Here is a 23,917-nt window from a genome sequence, read left to right on the forward strand (position 1 = left end):
TACTGAATACAGCCTCCATCACACTGTTACTGAATACAGCCTCCATTACACTGTTACTGAATACAGCCTCCATCACACTGTTACTGAATACAGCCTCCATCACACTGTTACTGAATATAGCCTCCATCACACCGTTACTGAATACAGCCTCCATCACACTGTTACTGAATTCAGCCTCTATCACACCGTTACTGAATACAGCCTCCATCACACTGTTACTGAATACAGCCTCCATCACACTGTTACTGAATACAGCCTCCATCACACTGTTACTCAATACAGCCTCAATCACACTGTTACTGAATACAGCCTCAATCACACTGTTACTGAATACAGCCTCCATCACACTGTTACTCAATACAGCCTCAATCACACTGTTACTGAATACAGCCTCAATCACACTGTTACTGAATACAGCCTCCATCACACTGTTACTGAATACAGCCTCCATTACACTGTAACTGAATACAGCCTCCATCACACTGTTACTGAATACAGCCTCCATTACACTGTTACTGAATACAGCCTCCATCACACTGTTACTGAATACAGCCTCCATTACACTGTTACAGCCTCCATCACACTGTGACTGAATACAGCCTCCATCACACTGTTACAGCCTCCATCACACTGTTACTGAATACAGCCTCCATCACACTGTTACTGAATACAGCCTCCATCACGCTGTTACTGAATACAGCCTCCATTACACTGTTACTGAATACAGCCTCCATCACACTGTTCCTGAATACAGCCTCCATCACACTGTTACTGAATACAGCCTCCATCACACTGTTACTGAATACAGCCTCCATCACACTGTTACTGAATACAGCCTCCATCACACTGTTACTGAATACAGCCTCCATTACACTGTTACTGAATACAGCCTCCATCACACTGTTACTGAATACAGCCTCCATCACACTGTTACTGAATACAGCCTCCATCACACTGTTACTGAATACAGCCTCCATCACCATCACTCCATCAATGGGAGGGGCACAGTGGGGGTTGAAGGGAACAGGATGTGTATGTATTTGGTTGGGGGGGGGGGTTAACTAAGGGGAGGCCTTTGGGAGCCACTGTACGTCGCTCTGGATAAGATCGTCTGCCAAATGACTGTAATCTGTAATGTAATGTCATTTACATCTAATCAGTGTCCCAGCACTTTGGGCCAAATATTTGACTGGAACAAGAGCGACCTCTAGTGGTGGTTGTGTGTTGTTGTGTGGTGTTATATTTTGGCCCCTAGAGGGCAGTGTAACACAAGTTAACTAAAATGAGTTTTACGTTGTTTATTTTTGTTCCTTTGCCTCTGTTGATGCGAAGGGATACACAGTGTGACGCAGCATAAAGATGAAAATGAGGAAACAGGATTCATGTTTTTTTTTTTGCTTTGATGGACGCTCCAGGTCCAGGCGAAGGAGAGGGAGATCCAGCAGATCCGGGACGTGAAGGAGGACTTCAGCTCCAGGATCCAGGACGTCTCGGAGAAGATGAGGATCATCTCTGTCAAGCTGAAGGAGAAGGCCACGGACGTGGCCCAGGCCAAGGAGGAGACAAAGGTACCCGTCTGTCGGCCATTTTAAATTATAAATATTTTTTCCTGACAAAATAGGGGCATTTCTCTGTGCCCCGATTTATGGCCACCAAGATTAATTTATGGATCTGTGAAAACGTCTCGCATTCTTTAACAGTATATTTCTTTACCCTAACGAGGGTCACTATTCAGGAAGTGTGATAACTTGGACAAGGTCATTGTGTTGATTTCCGTACTGTGTTGTTTGTAAGTAGAGAAACCTCTGAATTCCATACTGTGTTGTTTGTAAGTGAAGCTGGATTATAAATGACAATACTTTATTTCTCTGAATAATTCCCCGCGGCGACCGTTACATCAGTTAATAAAGAGCCATATTGTCAGTGTCACACTATGTTCTTGTATTCTCAAAATCAGAAAACAAGTTCTTCTCTTGTCCATTTGCTAACTTAAAATTACATTTAATAGTCACATGCTGTTTTAAACAAATGGTATTTGTTGACAGGTTATGGAACAAGCACAGTCTGATCAGAACATGCAATGTGTGATACAAAAAAACAAGAGGACATGACAGGTTTTTGCTAGCAAGAAAGCCCAGTTCGCTGTTTAGGCTGCCCTTGGTCTTGTTAGATGTCCAGGACTGACCCGGTTTCCTGGGAACAGATCAGCTGGCCGCACTGCCACTCCTTCTGCTTCCTGTTTGCCCTGCAGGGCCTAGTTAGACCAGAGCTCTTCAGCAAATTCTTTCGAGGGGTCAGATTCACTTTAAAAACGGTGCATTTGGCCCAGATGTTTTCCATATACTATTTATGAAACATTCAGTTTTTAAATTAATATGGTCTTCTAAAGGAAGAGTTTGGCTGTGAAACTGTCAAGCAGTCCTGACATACAGAGTGGTGTAATGGGAACTCGGGTTGTAACTTAACGGTTGCAGGTTAACCTAGATCGCTTCAATATGTATCCAGCTGTATGAAGGGATACTATGTAAAAACGCAAAACACTGTGGATAAGAACATCTGCTAAAAGCCTGTAATGTAATGTCATCAATCTCTGTACATTACATTATATTACAGGCATTTAGCAGGCACTCTTATCCAGAGTGACCTACAATGAAGTGCAAATCGAACCCAGGGACAAGTGCGTTGAGGACCCTAGAGGACAGTACGGTTCCGAGTCCTAGCGTGACCGCATGGATACAATGTGAACCCTTGAAGAGTACACCAACGTTAGCGTGTCGGTGACTGACCAGGCTCCCCTCCTCCCCCCCCAGGCCCTGTGCGATGACCTGGACGCCTGCGGGAGGACCCTGTCCGAGCTGGAGGCCTCCGTGCGGGAGTTCGGCGAGCAGAACCCGCTCCTCTCCAAGCAGCTGGGCGACGCCATCGGCAAGCTGCGGGAGATCCACCACCACACGGGCCGGCTGGCCGACTACAGGACCGCCCGGCTGAAGAAGGTGAGACCGGACCTCGTCTGCAGAGCGTTTATACTGGTCTCCATTAAGGCCGGACCTCGTCTCTAAAGCGTTTCTACTGGTCTTCATTAACCGTGTTGCATGGTAAATGGTAAATGGTAAATGGTTGGCATTTATATAGCGCCTTTATCCAACGCGCTGTGCAATTGATGCTTCTCATTCACCCACTCATACACACACTCACACACCGACGGCGATTGGCTGCCATGCAGGGCACCGACCGGCTTTTCAGGAGCATTTGGGGGTTGGGTGTCTTGCTCAGGGACACTTCGACACAGCCCGGGGGGAATTGAACTGGCAACCGACCGCTGAGCCAATGTTGCCCCGTAGGTGAAGTCCGAACGGCAGGCATCGATAAAACCCGCTTCTCTTTCTCATTGTGTTCTCATGTCGTCTTTGTTCCAGGCCGACTCACATTTAGACGAGTTTAACGAGATGCTGGACTTCATCGTGAACTGGACGGAGAAGGCCACCACCCTGGTCAAGGGGAACATCATCTGGAGCTCCGCCTCCCAGCTGCAGGAGCAAATCAGAACCTACCAGGTGGGTCTTGCTGGAACGTGATTGGACGGGCCCTAAGGTAGTTCAAGCAGGACTTCCTATAACTGTGTGATACTTCCACACAGTATCCCAGATTCATTTTATTATCATACTTCATTCTTGATTTTTGTTTTTAGTTATTTATCTTTTCTTTTACCTATATATTTAGATGATGACACAAAAGGTGGTTCTTGTTGTGACCTTCCAAATTAACATGCTGCACCCCCTCCATCCCTCTTTCTTTCATTCTGCCTCTCTTTTACCTCCCTCCGCTCTCTCTCCCTCCCTCCCCCTCTCTCTCCCCCTCCCTCTCTCCCTCTCTCTCCCTCTCTCTCTCCCTCTCTCTCCCTCTCCCTCTCTCCCCCCCCCCCCCCCCCAGGCGGTGCTGAGGGAGTCTCGGGAGCTGCATGGGGATCTGGAGGTGATGGGGGAGAAGGCCGCGGTGCTGGCGGAGGTGCTGCAGACGGAGGCCATGAGCCAGCGCGTGTCCGAGCTCAGCCGCCACACCGAGGAGCTGCAGCAGAGCGTCCGCACGCGACTGCAGAACCTGCAGGACGCGGCCAAGGTACCGCACCCCTCTTACACATCAACACAGAACCTGCAGGACGCGGCCAAGGTACCGCACCCCTCTTACACGTCACTGCAGAACCTGCAGGACGCGGCCAAGGTACCGCAACACTCTTACACGTCACTGCAGAACCTGCAGGACGCGGCCAAGGTACCGCACCCCTCTTACACATCAACACAGAACCTGCAGGACGCGGCCAAGGTACCGCAACACTCCTACACATCAACACAGAACCTGCAGGACACAGCCAAGGTACTGCAACACTCTTACACGTCACTGCAGAACCTGCAGGACGCGGCCAAGGTACCGCAACACTCCTACACATCAACACAGAACCTGCAGGACACAGCCAAGGTACTGCAACACTCCTGCACGTCACTGCAGAACCTGCAGGACGCGGCCTAGGTACCGCACCACTCCTGCCAACAGTACCCCCCACACAGCTACTGAGCTTATAGGACACAGCTATTGTTCTGCATCACTCTTGTGCATCGGAGTGTCCTCACACTGCCAAGATACCACAACACTCCTGCATTTCTCTGTGTCCTCACACTGCCAAGATACCACAGTTACCTGTTGGACGCACCGCACCCCAAGCTTGTAGGACACAGCTAATGTTCCTGAGCTGTTATGTGTGCACTTTTTATAGGTCACACTGAGTAAGAGCATCTGCCTAATGCATGAGCGTAAACATGTCCTGGACTCTATCCATAACCATCTCCCCATTCCCCCAGTCCAAATGAAATAATGCATAAGGAGAAAGGATTGTATACTCTCCTTTAAGGAGTAGAAAAAGATCTCCCCTCTCCTCTCTCCTCTCCTCTCCTCCTCCCTGTTCCATTAAAACGCTGTGTTATTTACAGGTACAGGTGATTTGTTCAGGTGACTTATTTCTGTCATCCTGTAGGTGGCCTATTTTGGATTCGCCTCAAACTCCATGACCGTAGTTTTGGAAGGGGGTCAAACTCCAGTCCTGGAGGGCTGCAGTGTCTGCTGGTTTTTGGTGTGTTTCAGCATGAGAGATGCATTTCAAAGTCTTTCTTTGGCTAAAGAGTGCACACACCTTGTTCTCAAGGCCTTAATTGACTGCTGATTGAAAGGAAACCACAAATACCAGCGTACACTGTGGCCCTCCAGGACTGCAGTTTGACACCCCTGACTTAGACCATTAATGAACATGGTGATAATTGGGGTTGACAAGATGGGGGGGGGGGGTGGAGGAGGGGGAGGTTTGTTGTTGATTTAAGATTTAGCCCCCTGCAAAGATGCTGTGAGTGGAGAAGCTATGTGCTTTGGCGCAATCTCTTAATCGTCTCCGTCTGCAAGGGGTGGGTGTTTGGCTTATGGCGTTGGCTTAAGTCTGTCTGCCTGTTAGGTGAAGTTTAGTGTGTATTGCTCGTTTTCATTCTGAAACTCAGAGCTCTGTGTCATTGTAGATATGTTAACAATCTAAGAAACATTGTGATAATAAATTGTTCGGTGTCTCATTCAGCAGACACAGAAAGTACAAATTGGGAGAAAAAGGGAAAAAAATCGGATAAAAAAAAAAAAATGTATATTGTCCATTGCAAAGGAAGTGCCATAGTGTGTAAAAACAGATAGCTCAGAACAGAGCGGTGATTGACCTTTGACCTTTGACCTCTTCTCTTCAGGACATGGAGAGGTTGGAGTGTGAGGTGAAGGGTCTGCACGGGGCGCTGGAGCAGGCCCAGGTCACGCTCACCTCTCCCGACCTGGCCCGGCTCAGTCTGAAGGAGCAGCTCGCCCAGAGACAGGTAACAGCGCTCAGCTTCCCCACATAACGCTGGACAGTGCTTATGGCTTACATCTCCTTGTTCTGTCTGGTGTGCTTCAGCTCTTGTGGAGTAGTCAGGTGCCCATTGGTCAAACTGTATGATTGTATTATGGTTGTTTAGAAAGCATTTCTCAGTAATTGGTGAGACAGTGTGAGTGTGTAATGGTTAGTTTTAAAGAAGGGCCTGTGTGATTGAACGGATAGTGTGAATTTATAACGGTTAGTTATATAAGCCCCTCAGTGATTGGTCAGACAGTGTGAGTGCTGTATAAGCCCCTCAGTGATTGGTCAGACAGTGTGAGTGCTGTATGAGGCTCTCAGTGATTGGCTCTCCCCTGTGTCCCAGCGCTTGCTGACGGAGATGGAGAGCTTTAAGCAGCAGGTGCAGGCGGTGCAGGCGTGTCAGAGCGGTCTGAGGATCCCGGAGGAGGTGGTGACCAGCCTGTCCATCTGCCGCACCGCCATCAGCCTGCAGCAGGAGGCCAGCCACCTACAGCACACCGCTATACAGCAGTGTAACATCCTACAGGTACACACTCACACACATACACTCACACACACACACACACACACATACACACACACACATACAGACACACACACACTCACACACACACACACACACACACCGCTATACAGCAGTGTAACATCCTACAGGTACACACTCACACACATACACATACACATACATACACATACACACACATACACACACACACACACACACAAACGTACACAAACACACACACACACACACACACACACATACACGCACATACACATGGCCATACAGCAGTGTAACATCCTACAGGCACACACACACACACACACACACACACACACACACACACTGTTTTCCGGAGCTTAACAATAACGCTAGCCCCTAGCACCTGTGCTGAGCGTCACTCAGCAGTCCATTTCCTGCCATGACTTCACTCACAGCCAATCAGAGCGAGTCTCTGGGGCCTGTGGTCGAGTGAGGCCCAGAATATCCTGCCCTACCCAGCGCTGCTCTGCGCTGTTGCTGTGCAGCGCTGCGTTGTGGCTGTGCATCGCTGCATTGTGGCTGTGCAGCGCTGCGTTGTGGCGGTGCAGTGCTGCGTTGTGGCTGTGCAGTGCTGCTCTGCGCTGTTGCTGTGCAGTGCTGCGTTGTGGCTGTGCAACGCTGCGTTGTGGCTGTGCAGCGCTGAGGCCTGACTGCCCGCTCCTCCCCTCTCCTCCCAGGAGGCCGTGGTGCAGTACGAGCAGTACGAACAGGAGGTGAGGCGCCTCCAGCGGCTGATCGAGGAGGCCCACCGGGTCATCCAGGACCGGCCCGTTTCCACCAGCAACATCCAGGAGCTGCAGGCCCAGATCCTGCACCACGAGGTAACCGCGCCCCTCCTCTGGCCTCCAGTATCCCATAAGGCTGTTCAGCAAAGCATGGATGCTATGAACTTCTCCCTTAACCCTTTCAGTTCTGACCCTGATGTGAAGTTGCTCCACCCAAATCACAAGGGGTTTTTAGCTTTGGTTGAGAAAATTGAGAAAGTTGAGGAAATTTACTAGGGTTTTAATAGGGGCTCAAAACAATAGTATAGCAGATCCACTGTGTCCTGGGTATTTAATATGAGGTTCTGGACTTGATATGCAATGATTGTATCTCGATTTGAGAAAATATTTCAAAATAATAAAACCTGTTTCTTGGAATATGAAAATGTTTAACTTCTGATGGGGGCTTCATCCTGGGTGAGGGTCCATGGGGGGACCCTCTTCAAGCTAAAAACTACAGGCATTTATGATTTATGTCAGCGTGATTTCTCTGTAAGATCCAGTGCAGTAATGGTATGTGGAGTCCAGGGACATGGTTGTGAAATGTGAAAATGGCGGCGTGTGAGTTTGGCGTATCCATGGCGACGTACTGACGGCAGAATGCACTGAGTGCACATCATAAGAGCTGCGTAGCACCAGGACGTGGCACGGCGACAGCAACAGTGCAGCATTATCATAAATATCGCGCCAGTTATGCAGTCATGGACAAGCACAGACCTGTTATTGCTGTGGCAGCGTGTGTCTAGTGCAGGGGTCCTGGAGAGCCGCAGGGTGTGCAGGCTTTCGTTGTTACTTGGCATTAATTGATCAGTGAAAGCCGTTGATTACACAGTTAACTCGCCTCGCCTGGTTTCTTGGGTCTGAATCGGTTGCTTATTTTCAGGTGGAGACGAAAGCCAGCGCACCCTGCGGCTCTCCAGGGCCAGGGTTGGCGACCGTGATGTGCCTAAAATCACACTGATAAAGTTCATATAACTTATTCAAATTTCACAGGAGACAGAGCAGGTTGTGAGTGTACTAGCGGTCCTTACAGGAGAAACATGCTGTGCTTTTTTGCATTAATTTCCCCAATTTACTTTACCACCCAACAAGTCTGGAGAGAGGAAATCTTCTGTATGGAAGCATTTGTCATTTTTGTGAGTACAGCAAGTCTTCTGTTGGGTAGTAAAGATCTGCACGGTCATTTGACATTTAGTTCACAAGAGTGCCTGAAACAGATGTCAGTCTTCTGGATTCCTTTCTTTCTATTTGTGTCTCTTATTGTTTTATTTTTAGTTAAATTATTTTTTAATTATCACAAACCAAAATATCTCTAATGGGCAAAGGGATGGTGTTAACTTGTTGCTGATAATATCTTATTCAGGGCTATGTATGTTTCAAGCCTGACAAAACTTAGGAATTTCCTCAATTTCCTTAGCTCATTTCATGGGAAGGGACAGTGATTTCACCAAAGGTATGTGCATTACAGTAGATGTAGCATATCCTCTGCTTAGGTAACACATGGCCAAATGCTTATGTAGTGTAGTACGAATCATATAAAGTTCAAAATTGCCTTTCAGTGAACTAACAGAAGCTTGGGCGTTTTAGTGTGTTGTAACTGAACTCGGATCAGTAAATGCTACTGATAGAGGCTAGCTTAGCGTAGAGGTGCTTCAGTTAAATTTCACTCAGACCCAGGCGCTGTTTTGCTGGGAAAGCTGAGAGTTTCTGCACTTTTTTTTTCTTTTTTTTTTTTTAACCGCTTCAGATGTCACATGACCGAAATTGCTTGGGGAACCAACCATCTGTGGGGAGGGGGGAGGGGCTAGAGGAGGAGCCCAAGCCTGCTGTCGCCTGGGCTGTAAGCCAAGCTGTCTCTCTCTGTCTCTCTCTCCTTCTCTCTCTCTCTCTTTCCCTCTCTCTCTCTCTTTCTCTTGCTCCCTCTCACGTGCTCTCTCTCAATCTCTGCTTGCCACTTCCTTTGCTAGCGCTGTCTCTCTCTCTCTCTCTCTCTCTCTCTCTCTCCTCCGTGCCTGGCTGTGAGCTCCATTGTTGTGAGGAATCTGCGTGCCGATTGGCCGAGGGCCAGAGCGGAGTGGGAGGGGTGAAGGCAGGAGGGGAGGGCAGGGGGGAGGTGGCCGACTCTGACTTCCTGTGCGCGGGCCGCGTTTTCTCGAGCGGCTGCGCGGTATCGGCTCGTCGCTGCGAGGGGCCAGATCCGGCGGCCGTCCTAGCGCTCCCGCGAGCCGTCGCTAACCGCTAACCCTCGCCCCCGGGGGGCTGCCTGCTGGGACACGGTGAGTCACGGAAACCCCCCCCCCCCCCCTCCCCTCTCATTAGCCCCCCCCCCGGCTCTCCTCTCCTCTCAGCGGCTGCGCTGTGCGCCGCTACACTCCTCCGCTCACGGACCGACGGAGAGACACACTCTTTCTCTCTCTCCTCCTCCTCCTCCTCCTCCTCCTCCTCCTTCTTCTCTCCCTCAGGCTGTTCAGTCCTCCGTAGCGCGGCGTTTCGGTTCAGCTTCCAGCTCGGGGTTCTTTTTTTGTTTTTAGCGTTTATTTATTTCCTTTCGCTGCCCACACGCGCGCACCGTTCAGTCCCTCCGCTCTCTGCGCTCCTCTGAAAGAGCAGGCAGGCGGATGGGCGGCTGTGGAGAGGGGGGTGGGTGTCCGTGTTTTTGTTTTTAACTCGCCGGGGCGTCCCCCCCCCCCCCCCTTTCGCTCTGACAGGAGCTGGCCCAGAAGATCCGGGGCTACCAGGAGCAGATCGCCTCGCTCAACTCCAAGTGCAAGATGCTGACGATGAAGGCCAAGCACGCCACCATGCTGCTGACCGTCACGGAGGTGGAGGGTCTGTCCGAGGGCCTGGACGAGCTGGACGCCGAGGAGCTGCCCAAAAACCCGCCCGCGCACCCGTCCGTCGTCATGGTGAGGGTCCCGCCCCGACCCCTCTGTCTGTCTGACCTGAAGTTGTACTTCATTTGGATTCAAGCACTTTTCTGTGCTCTGTTGATCTTGCTGTTGGAGTGTTTCAGCTTGTTAAGAGGAGCTGATGTGCTGGGTTTGGACATTTTGTGATTATTTCATTTGTTCCAATACACCAGGCAAGCTAAGTCAAATGCAGAAAAGTATTTTAATCCATAACAAATACTATTTGAACCCAGGTTTGATGTCTGTCTGTCTGTCTGTCTGTCTGCAGACAAATGTCCCTGTTAATTGTCAGTCTAAGTTAGCTGTACTTTTGGGTTGTTCCTGTTTTGAAGATGCTCTCTGCATGGATTCCTGCACATGGTCTTGCCGACGCCTTTCGTCTTAAGCTGATAAGACGGAAATAAGGGGCTTTGCTCTCTCTCCCTGTCCAGTTATCCGTCCCTTTTCCCCACCCTTCCTTTTTCCTTTTTAAGTGGGGGGTTTTTCCCGCAGCGCCCAGGCCTGGCTGTGCGTCATGTCGCGTAGCGGAATGCGAATGAGTCGTAATGTGGTCTTAAAACGGAGCGCCAAGTTCAACAACGACTCCTCTGCCACGGGAGAGCGCAGGAATGCGTCTGGGCTTGCGATGCGGCTCTGATCCCTCTCGCGCTGTTCGCTGTGCGGCCACTTCCCGCTGCAGGGCTGGGGCTAGCCGCTCTGCTGTCGACGCGGGGCTATTCCTGGCTTATTGCGGTTAAATAGCATGCAGTCGATTTTAATCTCTTGTTGGTCGTCTGCCTCGGGCTATAAGCAAATCTGGGTCAAGTACGCAATTGTCGTGGATTCCGATACTTTTCTACACTTCGCTGAGCGCGTCCGGTGTTTCGGAAACCTGTGAAACGCTCTCAAAAAGTGCTAACCCCGCCTTCTGGTCCTGTCGGTTGGCTCGATTGAACCAGGCATGATCAATCGAGCACAGAAAAGTATTTGAATCCAAAGCAATTACACATTTGACCCAGGTGTGCCTATAAGATCTCAGCTGACATTTCAGCTGTGTAAGAGCAAGGCCTTGGCGCTGAGCTGTGTTGGGCCTGTGCATGCCCTGTGATTGGTCCCCCGCCTTGTTTGCGATCGGCTATTTATAATCGCTGTAAGCGGAGGGGAGCTGATATAATAGCTATTGTCGTTCCTGCTTTGTGCGCCCTGTAGTGGAATCTGTCTCGTGAGACGTGTTCGTATTCATCCTGCCCAATCAGCCCTGCGGCAGCGCTGGGATTTTCCTGCCTAAAGCCTGCCTCTGATTCGCTTAGCTAATGCCTCTGTGTGTCTCTCTCCCAATCTCTGACTCTGTCTCTAACCGGCGTACTCTTCTTCTTCTTCTTCTCTCTCTCCCACCCTCCCCCTTTTCTCTTCCACTTTCTTCCCCTTCATTGCTCTTTCTTTCTCTCTGTTCTCTGCTCATTCTCTTTCTCTGCCCACTTTCTTCTTCCCCCCTCTCTCTCTCTTTCTATGGGATGAGTTTTCCTTTCACTATCCCCCTCTATCCATCCCACTCTCTCTCTCTCCTTCTCCCTCTCTCTCTCTTTCTATTGGGTCACCTCTCTCTCCCTCACTCTTTCCCTATCCTTTGTCTCCCTCCCCCCTCTCTCTCTGTCTCTCTCTAACCCATGTTGGGGGTCTCTCTCTCTCTCTCCCTCTCTCTCTCTCTCTCTCTCTCTCTCTCTCTCTCTCCCTCTCTCTCGGCGGGGGGCTCAGATGACAGCGGGGCGTTGTCACACGCTGCTCTCTCCCGTCACCGAGGAGTCGGGGGAGTCGGGCACCAACAGCGAGGTCTCGTCCCCGCCCGCCTGTCGCTCTCCATCGCCCGGGGCTAACGCTGACGCTTTGCTTAACCAGGTACCGCCACCCCGCCACCCTGCCATCCCGCCATCCTGCCTAGCCACCCCACCACCCCGCCATCCCGTCCAGCCACCTCACCACCCCGCCATCCCACCACCCCGCCACCCAGCCATCCTGCCACCCCGCCACCCTGCCATCCTGCCATACCGCCACCCCGCCACCCTGCCATCCCGCCATCCCGCCTAGCCACCCCACCACCCCGCCATCCCGTCCAGCCACCTCACCACCCCGCCATCCCACCACCCCGCCACCCAGCCATCCTGCCACCCCGCCACCCTGCCATCCTGCCATACCGCCATCCCGCCACCCTGCCACCCTGCCATCCCGCCATACCGCCATCCCGCCACCCTGCCATCCCGCCACCCTGCCATACCGCCATCCCGCCACCCTGCCACCCCGCCACCCTGCCATACCGCCATCCCGCCACCCTGCCACCCCGCCACCCTGCCATACCGCCACCCCGCCACCCAGCCACCCCGCCACCCCCGCCACCCTGCCATCCTGCCATACCGCCATCCCGCCACCCTGCCACCCTGCCATCCCGCCATCCCGCCATACCGCCATCCCGCCACCCTGCCATCCCGCCACCCTGCCATACCGCCATCCCGCCACCCTGCCACCCCGCCACCCTGCCATACCGCCATCCCGCCACCCAGCCACCCCGCCATCCCGCCCAGCCACCCCACCACCCCGCCATCCCGCCCAGCCACCCCACCACCCCGCCATCCCGCCCAGCCACCCCACCACCCCGCCATCCCGCCACCCAGCCATCCCGCCATACCGCCATCCCGCCCAGCCACCCCGCCATCCAGCCACCCCGCCATCCCGCCCAGCCACCCCGCCATCCCACCCAGCCATCCCACCCAGCCACCCCGCCATCCCGCCCAGCTACCCCGCCATACCGCCATCCCGCCCAGCCACCCCGTCATCCCGCCCAGCTACCCCGCCATCCCACCCCGCCGCCCAGCCACCCCGCCGTCCCGCCTCTGGGACTCCCCGCAGGACAGGGGGGTGTCCAGGGTTCCGCTTTTACATTTTACTGACTTCATGAAATTAAAAACTCTCCATGCCCCAATCAACGCTACGATCAGAAATCATGCTGCAAATCAGAATTTTCACAAATCATGCTTCAAATCAGAATTCTAAAACGTAATCCTGAATTAACCCTCGTAGTCCACTGCACTGTCTTGCTTCGTGATTAATGTTTTTGTGTGCTAATGTGTAGCTTGTCCCAGCATCACCTTTTTGAAGGCGCCTTTTCCGATTGAGGAACCAGATCTAGATCATATATCATAACCTGTACCTGACAGCAGCGACAGGAGCCTATTGGCTACAAACTCGCAGTCTTGCTTTAATCCGTCACTGGGCGTAAACGGGATTCGATCATCCGGATTCTGATTGAGAAATGAGCGCAGTGAGTTCACGCAGCAGTGGCTAGTTTTTAAAGCAGCGTTCAGGAGTGAAATGGGGCACCAGAGAGAGCGGAGTACGGTCCCCTTCGCATCACACACGCGCCCACCTTTCCTCCTCCTGGGTCTGTGTAACGGATGATCACGGTGGCTATGATAGCAACGTTTACACGGTTTCCATGGTGTTCCGTGGTACACGGCGGTCCTCTTCAAAGCAATGCTGCCCTGACCGTATGAGTCTGGAGACGGAGTGGCATGTTAATTCAGTGTTAATTCGACAGAAGGAACCAAATCACGTGTGCTCTATACAGGGTCAAATCTACTCAGTCAGAGTGAAATGTACACTGTTTATTTAACGTCCGGATAGCCAGTGACCCAGGGTCCGATCTGCACTGGTTCTGGCCCGGTTGAGTTGACTTTGAACCAGAATCATCACAGAAGTTGTCATTATGCTTCCTGTGTAGTTTGGTCAACCTCCCTTGGGCTTTTTTTGGTGTCTTTGCCATGCAACGGAGCCCTAGAATCAGGCCACTGATGTGGGCTAAGGGCAGCACAGTCCAGCCTCTTCCGGGGCTGCGTTCTTTGGCCAGGATTCAGTCAGCATTCGTCCGTGACATACATCTCACAGAAATGCTCAGCGGTGCGTTCATGCCATAGTGCAAACAACAAGGGGCTGGGGCTCAATCAGCATAAGTCCTTAAAGTAAAGGTCGAGAAAATGCCAACGGTTCAGTTCTGCAACAGTGCAGACACTGTGTGCTGAAATAGCATGAGCGGTTCTTACAGTTGATTACAGTTGATTAGCTCAAATCACTGTGTTTGTGGGAGGAGAAAATTAATGTTTGCATTTACAGTATATGTACATCAAACTAATGGACAGATGTTTATGACTCCAGCCTGTGTTTTTTTTATTAACAGACATTATACTACATACATATTCCATACTTCATTGTAAACAGTTGATCTTTAACAGTTGTAATCTGGTACTCAAGTACCATGCATGTCTTTATAGTACATATCTGTGCGTGCCTGCGTGTGTTGTTTTACAGTAAATATTTTTTCTCTCCATTGTCTTCTTTATTAAGACAATTAAATACAACATTATCAATGGAGTTAGGGGTATAGTGAGCACACTTCTACACTTCTTTTTCCTCTCTTCACACACTTCAACACACTTTGTTCGGCGATCACTAAAACAAACTGTCCAGACTTAGTTTGTGAAGTAAAAAGTGTAACGTCTCGCTTTTGCTTGTCGGTCCCAGTCAAGGACACGAGTAGATTGAACGCGGGCTATAACGGTGAGCGTGGTTGTGCTCTCCGGGACGGGCGGGCCCTTGGGCCCCCTGGGTTCTGGGCACGGGAAGCTGAGCTCTCTGCTGCCCCCCGCAGGCCTCGGCGGGACGCGCGCCGCTCAGCCGGGCCCCCCTGCAGGAGCTCTACGATCCCTCGCTCGACCCCGTCGCCGTGGCCAACCTGGACGACCTGCAGCGCTCCTGGGAGACGCTGAAGAACGTGGTGCGTGTGCGGAGCGGCTCCGGAGCGGCTCCGGACCCCGTTCACTGCCGATTTAGAGCCCCGGCCTTTAACACCTCACTGCAAGACATTACCTTCTTCACAAGCTTTTTAGTGTTGTGTTAGGACACAAGGAAAGATTTTATTTTTTCTCAAGTAAAAAAATATTACCTTGTTTTAGTCTTACCTCATTGGCAAATCTTGTAAGCTGCATTACCTCATTGGCAATATTTTTGTCCTATTTAGCAAGAAAGTTAAATAAGAAATATTTTAAGTTTCAACGTGAGACTAAAACACTTGCTCTCTCTATAACTAAACTAATTCTCTACAGCAGTCTTTACCGCCTCTCTCTATAGCTGACCTGAGATCAGTCAGCAATAGAACCCAGCCCCATTTTAATGCAAGCACAGTATTTCCCACCTCTGTCTATAGCTGACCTGAGATCAGTGGGAAACAGAACCCAGCCGCGTGTTAATGAGAGTACTGCATTTACCACCTCTCTCCCGGCTGACCCCAGATCAGTGAGAAGCAGAAGACTCTGTACGAGGCCCTGGAGAGGCAGCAGCACTACCAGGACTCCCTGCAGTCCATCTCCACCAAGATGGAGTCTGTGGAGCTGAAGCTCAACGAGTCCCTGGAGCCGGCCAGGAGCCCCCAGAGCCAGATGGCTGCCCACCAGGTGAGCGAGGAGGGGGGGGGACAGGTGAGGGGCGGAGGGGGGGCTGGAGAGTGGGGAAGGGGGGCAGGTGAGGGATGGGGGAAGAGCGGGTTTGGACAAGATTTTGGCGGGGGCGGCACAGACAGGAGACATTAGCTCCGGGGCTAGGAGTGGTCATCTGCCATCAGACTGTTCCTGGTTTGGTTATTATAGTTATTTGTCTGACACTTTTATCCGAAGCGACTTACTGTTGATTGGACCAAGCAGGGGGACAGTACCCCCTGGAGCAATGTAGGGTTAAGGGGCCTTGCTCAAGGCATGATGTGATTGTGGCTACACCCGGGCTTGAACCACCAGCCTTCCCAGATGAGGTCTAGGTCCCCTGCCCTGGGTGTGTTGAACTGTCCCTGAGCAAGAGCTCCCAGCAAGCTGGTTGGTGCCTCGCATGGCAGCCTATTGCTGTTGGTGTGCGTGTCTGTGTGTGTCTGTGTGTGTGTGTGTGTGTGTGTGTGTGTGTGTGAATGGGTGAATGAGAGGCATTAGTTGTAAAAGTGCTTTGGATGAAAGCACGATATGAATGCAGTCCGTTTACCATTTACCAAACAGGACAATGGGCTCGGCACCAAAAACACTCAAGATTTTTTTTTTTCCAGGCCTGTTCAATATGTCCTATTTAAGAGGTTAAGACATTAAGAGAAAGCGATTCTTTTGGGTTTTGATTTCTTTTTTGTCTCGCCGGATGAAATTTTGCCCGCCTTGATGCTAAATTATGTGCTGATAGTAAAAAGAAAGATGGCAGGGACTTGAGTTCTGATATCCTGCGTTTCTTTTAAGACCTTTCCAGCTACCTCCCAACGAGAGTTGAGGGGAGAGGGTGTGACTTCATTATCGACATTCAGGCAGACTCTCCCATCTTTTCCCTCCTCATCAATTCCCTTTCAAGCCCGCCGTTAGGCTAGTGCGGTTTGGGATGATCGGATTGTGTGTGTCTGCTCCCTTCCAAAGAAACCAGCAGCTGTGGGGTCTGGGTGATGATGTTTGATGGTGTATAATGAGCAGATTGTGAGCAGATGTGTGCGTCGGTTCGTGCTTGGTGTTTGATAGCGTATAATTACGGGGCCGTTCTCTCATAACCCCTCGTAAGACACACGCAGGACACACTGCTTATTATCCTGCTCCTGCTGTGCTGCTATGGTTCTTCTGAGGGCAGAGATCTGGGTGAGGTAGAGCTGTAATTAACAGGAATGGGTTTATTTGTGTGGTGCTCTACACTCTCTGAGTGAAAAAGTGCTTTACATGGAACTGGAGAAACGACAAAAGCAATAGAATACAAACATACAGAACTTTACAGAAAGAAAAATTTAAAAAAGATATTTTTTTCAAAGTCATTTGAAGTAATTAGCTTCACATTTTTCAAGACCAGGCTTGATACGGTGCTAGATATTGTCTAACTTCTAGGTAAACTAAGCAGCACAACTTTACACTTTAGTGGTAGGAAAATGGTGAGCATTGCTGAGCTGAATGGCTTGTTCTTCTCATTATGCCATAATCATAAACATTCATTATGAGGGATGTAATATCATACTGCTTTTGGTTGTTCTTCAATCTGGCAACTTTACATACAGTATGTAAAGAATTCAGCAAAATGATGGAATACATCCATGCATCCATCCGTTATCTAACCCGCTTCTTCCTGGGTGCTGGAGTCTATCCCAGAATGCAATGGGGCACTCTAGAGGCAGGAATATGATGGAATACAGTGGGGGATATTTGGTTATTTCTCCGTGAGTTTATGGACTCTCCTCCCCCCCCCCAGGCTCTGATGGACGAGATCCTGACGCTCCAGGACGAGATAAACGACCTGCAGACGTGCTTCGCCGAGGAGCTGGCGTCCGACTCCATGGACGCCGACACGGCCGACCAGCTGGCCATGCAGTCCACCCTGACCGTGCTGGCGGAGCGGATGGCCACCATCCGCATGAAGGCTTCCGGAAAACGCCAACTCCTGGAGGTACCGTCACCCGGGGCAACCATCTGCCTACTTTACCACTTCTCCCGCCATCGAACCCTTTAAAACGGTGGTTCCCAGCTCTGCTCCTGGGGATCTGAGCCCCAACAGAGCTAGAGATCTAGTTGAGCTGTTAATGTGTCGAACTGGGGTGTAACTTCGTAAGAAAACCTATGGGATGGTTGATCTTCGGGAACAGGAATTGCTGCTATTTAAAGTTATGTGATCACAAATGTGTGATTAGGATGTTCTTAACTTCTCTGGAAGCCACTACTGTGGGAGTTTTCAAGACCAGGCTTGAAACGATTGCTTATTTTTCACCTCCTTCTTCCCCAAAGGATGCGCTCATATTTTCTTGCTCAATAAATCTTCAGGCGCCTCCTGGCTTCAAGCTCATGGAAGAAATATTTAATGGTCTTTCACATTTAACGGACCTCAATCCGGGTCCGGCTCAGGCGAGGAACAAGGAGAAAGGGGGTGAAACATAAGCGATTGGGATGAGTCCCAGTTGAAGGTTTTGCGGAGGGGTCGGTCGGTAAGGGGGACGTATGTCTGACGTGTGGCGCCCCCTGCAGGAGCGGCTGAGCGATCAGCTGGAGGAGCAGCGGCAGGTTCAGGCCCTGAATCGCTGCCACACGGAGGCCGACGAGCTCGACCAATGGCTGCACGCCACACGCACCTCCCTGAGCTCCGCCCTCCGGCCCAGCCCCACCCACCTGGAGATGGACATGGAGGAGCAGCTAATCAGCTGCCAGGTAAAACGCCATGCCCCGCCCACCTATTTTACACCTCAAACAGGCTGATATGCCGGTTCTGATGGTTTCACAAGATTAATGGTCACACTTTGTATGTAATTATGCATAAAGTAATGTAAATAACTTTTCACTTTAACTTATATATTTATATATAAATATATATAAATATGTTAAATACTTATACTATATTTAACCTAACTTTGTTAACTACTGACTAATGTGTTAATTACATGTATATTTGTACCTTAGCAAATGATTTTAGACCCCCCTGTCTTTATGGCTTCCAACAAGGATGTGCATTCCTGCACACACACATACACACATACCTACACACACACACACACACACCATACACACACCCATACACACACGTGCACACACACAAACACACACACACAGGCACAGGCACACACTCACACATGCACACGCACTCACATTCACTCACACAAACACACGCACACACGCAGCCACACACACATACACACACACACACACTCACACCCACACACAGAGCCTTTGTGCCACACAGAGGCAGTTGCCATGGGAAACAAACGCCTTTGTCTCCCGATTAGAGCCACTTGGCGGGGGAGAGGGGTAGGGGGGGTATGTTCGGACGATGAGGGGGGTAAGGCAGCACTACCCTCTGTCATGCTGAAGTGAAGAAGAGTTCCTCTGAATTTCGGGGCTCAGAGCAGGCCGGGGGGGGGTGCCGGGCGGGGGGGGCTGGGGGAGCAGGTGCGGGATGTGAAATCGCTCGTTAGCGCAGACGGACTCAGGTGGGCCCTTAAGCCGTCAGAGCCGTAAGGAGATTACGCACGTGGCCACGCAGGGCCCGGCCCCATTGGATGCTGGTCGCGGTTGCCGGGGGCAACGGGCCTAGCTGATTAATTGGGTCCTGGAATGTCATTGGAAGCCGTGGGGGGGCGGGGGGGGGGGGGGGCGGCTGCTTGGATATCCAAGTAGGAGGCTCCAGCGGAGGGGGGGAGGGAGGGAGGGAGGGAGGCCGTCCGCGAGCAGTCTATTCACGGCCGCTGAAGGAGACGGTCGCAACGCTCCATACGAGACTACACCAAGGAGGCAGGAGGAGACGGGCGGAGGCTCTCTCTCTCTCTCTCTCTCTCTCTCTCTCTCTCCCTCTCTGTCTCTCTCTCTCTTTGTCTCTCTCTCTCTCTCTCGGGGGTGGCTTGGGGATCTGTGCGGCTCTTTCAGAGTGGTGCTCTCAGCGATGTCGGCTCTGAAACCCTGCCACAGTTCTTGCTTGCTCTCTTTCCTGGGAAGAGCGCTAGAAGAGTCAGAGTCAGTCGCGCGCTCAACGCTAACAGTCGCCGCCCGGGGACAATGTACCGCCACGGAACTCCGGCGGTGAGGGGCGTGGCCCGGGCCGAGGGGGGAGGGCCCAAAGCGGCGGGGCGGTGACGTTACCGGGGGCGACGGCGGAGGCCATGTTTGAGCTGGCCTCTCTCTTCCTGCTGCTGCAGAACATGCTGCTGGAGATGGAGCAGAAGGTGGCCATGCTGGCGGAGCTGTCCGTGCACAGCGAGAGCCTGCTGATGGAGGGCAAGGCCCAGACGCGCCAGGAGGCCGAGCAGCTCTCCGGACGCCTGCACAGCCTCAAGACCAGCCTGCTGGAGCTCCAGAGGATGCTGCTGGACAAGCAGGTCAACATACAGGTGAGCCCTCCTACCTGCGCATGCAGGTGAGCACTGACACACCTGCACACACCTGCACATACAGGTCAACATACAGGTGAGCCGTCTTACCTGCGCTTACAGGTCAACATACAGGTGAGCCCTCTTACCTGCGCATACAGGTCAACATACAGGTGAGCCCTCTTACCTGCGCATACAGGTCAACATACAGGTGAGTCTCACCTGCGCATACAGGTGAGCACTGACACACCCGCACACACCTGCACATACAGGTCAACATACAGATGAGCCCTCTTACCTGCGCATACAGGTCAACATACAGGTGAGCACTGACACACCTGCACATACAGGTCAACATACAGGTGAGTCTCACCTGTCTAACCCTACCCCTAACACCTACAAGCAGGTCAACATACAGGTGAGCACTGTCACACCTGCGCATACAGGTCAACATACAGGTGAGTCTCCTATCTCACCTGGCTAAGCAGGTCACTATACAGGTCCTCAAACTGGTCAATATGCAGGTGAGCACTGTCTGTCTCCCAGTCTAACCCTAACATCTATATACAGGTAGGTCTCACCTTTACAAACAAGTCAACAGTCTCACCAGTGTAAATATTACAAACATCTACATGCAGGTGAGTCCTGTCTCTGTCTGACCTGCATAAATATCCCAGGTGAGGCTTTTTTTCTGTGGTAGTTCTGTTCCCTTGCTTGCGTGACAGTAAGGAGCAGTGTGAACGTCTTACAGATGCACCTGTTCCGCGACTTCCTTCTATTACTGCCCTGTCACGCTGGACTGTCTCGTTAAGAGCAGTCTGGGAAATCTCTGACGTCTGTAGAAATCCTCAGGCGGCTGAGTTCTTGCCCGGCTGACCCAGATTAGCGTTTAAAGGTACAATAGGTACGATTATCATGTTAAAAAACATCGTTACAAGACCATTGTAAATCCCTTCCTGTCATTGACAGGTTGACTCACCCTCTGCCTGTGTTTATAGTCCTTAACTTTGGGTTTCAAAATACCAAAACATTTCCGGCACTGTACCAAAACATTCCACAGCTGTACAACAATTGAAGCTCATTGGTTGAAAATTGTGTCTTTACGAAGATGAGTTGTCTTACTGTGATTCCGTAGCTTAGAATGGTGGGAAGTAACTGTATTTATGTAGAATCTTACGCATCAGATATCACAGCCTCGAGGGGCAGATGTTTTTTTCGGAATGAAGGGGTTTCCAGGGCGACCTTGACCCCCTATGGAAGCTTGGAGACCCCTTCCTTCCTGTTAATGATATGTAAACAATGCTCTCAAAAGGGAATTGCTGGTTGGGTCTAATATCAGAATTTTGATTAATTTTGACTTAATTACTAAACGCAGACAAAGAAAATGTCAGCTTGTATCAACTGCGAGAGCCAACACTTTGCCCCGTGCCAGAAAAAAAAAACATACTTTCACTCGTCAGAAAGTTTGTCATAGCAGCCAGATCACTAAGAGGGGATTATCTCTTCTATTTCTGTGGAAGCGTGCTGTCAAAAGGCTGACGAGCAAGGCCCTTCACACCGACACCTACTGCGGAGGAACGGACAAATGACTGTGCACAGTTTTCATCCTGCACTGTGCACTGTACATTTCTCTCCGCAGCTGGTCATTTCTTCCTAGTCTTTAACTTGAGGGTTTGACAGCCTTTGCCGTTAAGTCCGGGGCTGCAGTTTCCGACCGCGCTGAGTGTGCTGCAACCGACGCAAACTCAAGTTAGGAGCTTTGCTGTAATCCAATTGACAGGGCTGCGGGTGGTGTTCTGGGGAGGGGTTGTGGGGGTTCGTTCTGACTCACGTGTGCGCTCCTGTCTGTCCCGCAGGCCTCTCTGGCGTGGGACGAGCTGACAGGCGGTCAGAGAGCGCATGTAAACGTCCGGCGTCCCGCGCTTTGTGTGTTTGTGTGGCACTGCCTCTCTCTGTCCGTCTACTGCCCTGTCAATGGCCGCTTGTCCTGCAGTGTAGGAGGACAACAGCAGCCCCTCTGTTACCAGCCCATTGTTGTGGGAGACGGGCTCGTGTGCTGTCTCCTGTGTGTCACTGCGCTGGTCACACAGAGAGGTCAAAGGTCACTGTGCAGGCCATGTCTTGGGGGGGGGGGGTAGGAGGGGTTACCAGTCATGAATATCTGGCCCAGGTGCCGCTGGCTGGTTTTTGTCATTGTTTTAGAGGAACACCGTTTTCACTGTTATCAGCACACACTGCAAATGAAATGTCTCTCTTAACAAGTGTTTTCAGTCTTGTAATGAGATTTAATCTTAATTTTATCTCTTAAGTTGAACATTTTATCTTGTTTTAAGATACTGTTTTAAGTTTAAATATAGTATTAAGATACTTGTTGAGATTGACATATTTCTTTATTTCTTTAGCTCTTTACCTGTTTTATCATCTTTGGTCGTGTTGAAATACCACCCTGGCAAGGCAGTAGACAGATTTGATGGGAGAGGGAGGGGTCATGAACCTGAGAAAGGAGCTGTCAATCACTGACCTGTGTGAGCCAATCAAGTGACTCTGACCCTGTTTAGGATCACAGAGTCACGGCTGAAACACCCGTTTGGAGGGTCATGACGCCCCTCTTTCCCGTCTCCTGTAGAGAGTGCACTCTGGGGTCTCAGATGCTAGAATCACGAAAAGCCAAAAATCTATTTATCCCAAATCTTTCTGTGTGGTTTCTACAGCTGCCTTGAGATTTTCATGGACTCGGCTGTTGTCTTGCCCTCCTGTGATTAGATAAGACTGATTTTGTAGTATTTGTATTGTTTCTATCGAAGTATGGATATAAGGGGTAATCAAATGGAAAGGGGTTAATTTCCTTTGTTGTTGTTGCTTAATTTTTTAAATTTTAATTCATTCCAGTTTGTCCTTAGCTTTGTATTTTTTTAATTTATCCTTTATTTTATCTGAAAACCCCCCCATTCAAATTGAATTTTTTTGTTCAAGGGGAACCTGAAATATACAAATGCCTATAAAAACAAGAACTGAATTACAAATTTGAATTTGAAGTACACTCATTTTACTTCCTGAATTACTGCTTCCGTTGCCTTGGTAACATCCTGGGAGGAAGCACTTTAACAAAATGGCTGCTATTGTCCCTCAAAGCTAAGGACAATCCGTTACGTGAAAGGCCTTAAATCAAGCCCATAATGTCCATTGATTGGTCCTTCCTGTGCAGATTCCAGCTTCAGGCCGTGATTGGCCGAGGAGTGCTGCTCCTTTTTAATCATAGTTCCTTTTAAAAACAAATTGTGAAATCTTTCCTCTAGTACTGTTGCTCTATATCAGTTCCACTTTGGGACGGGGGGGTCACACTGTTTTCTGCTCTTCAGGCTGGCTATGTTAGTAGATCAGTGTGTTAAATAAAGCAAGACTTGCACTGAGACGTGGGCAACACTAGCCTTTACTGAAACCAGGTGACCCAGCTCTGAGAGAGATCTACAGACCTGGTCCCAGAGAGTCACAGGGTGGGTGGGCTGGCTTAAGGTGTGACTCAGCACTCGAACGATTAATGAAAGGAGATGATCACAGTTTAAGTCACCTCGCCTGGGGCCTTTCCACAAATCAGGATTACCGCGTTAGCTGGTTAACTGCACCGAGTAAAACCCTAACCTTAAAAGTGTATCTCCCAAACCCGGAACATGGACTGAGTTAAAAAGCTCTGTTCTGGGTTTTATATTGTGCAGTTATCCAGCGAACTCAGTCACCCTGCCTTGTGGACCAGGGCCCTGGTCTTATGGGTCTGAACTGCTCACTGATTTTCAGCAATAAAAACTCAAATCAGCAGGCCCTGTGGCTCTCCAGGACCAGGGCTGCACACCTGTGTTTCCAAAGGCTTGTGAATCAAAGCAGGGAGCCTCCCAACTTACCCGGAGCAAGCCTGAGGGT

General features: G+C 50.7%; 1 protein-coding gene across 4 annotated transcripts in view; it reads left to right on the forward strand.

Annotated features, from left to right (window-relative positions):
- LOC133127991 (nesprin-1-like) overlaps positions 1-23,917 on the forward strand; it is a 207,698-nt gene that overhangs the window by 122,724 nt on the left and 61,057 nt on the right. For 2 of the 4 annotated variants that reach the window (XM_061241165.1, XM_061241158.1), the window contains 14 exons: positions 1,416-1,568; positions 2,811-2,993; positions 3,417-3,554; positions 3,931-4,116; positions 5,772-5,894; positions 6,261-6,443; positions 7,139-7,282; positions 9,934-10,131; positions 11,869-12,009; positions 14,810-14,935; positions 15,450-15,611; positions 17,407-17,601; positions 18,174-18,353; positions 19,832-20,023. In XM_061241165.1, the coding sequence (XP_061097149.1) occupies positions 1,416-1,568; positions 2,811-2,993; positions 3,417-3,554; positions 3,931-4,116; positions 5,772-5,894; positions 6,261-6,443; positions 7,139-7,282; positions 9,934-10,131; positions 11,869-12,009; positions 14,810-14,935; positions 15,450-15,611; positions 17,407-17,601; positions 18,174-18,353; positions 19,832-20,023 (2,304 nt within the window). Of the gene's footprint in view, positions 1-1,415; positions 1,569-2,810; positions 2,994-3,416; positions 3,555-3,930; positions 4,117-4,403; positions 4,423-5,771; positions 5,895-6,260; positions 6,444-7,138; positions 7,283-9,415; positions 9,502-9,933; positions 10,132-11,868; positions 12,010-14,809; positions 14,936-15,449; positions 15,612-17,406; positions 17,602-18,173; positions 18,354-19,831; positions 20,024-23,917 lie in introns of those variants that run through there. The other 2 variants (XM_061241159.1, XM_061241161.1) reach the window with 2 other exon arrangements.

Source organism: Conger conger, chromosome 5 (assembly GCF_963514075.1).
Source record: "Conger conger chromosome 5, fConCon1.1, whole genome shotgun sequence".
NCBI classification, from domain to species: domain Eukaryota; kingdom Metazoa; phylum Chordata; class Actinopteri; order Anguilliformes; family Congridae; genus Conger; species Conger conger.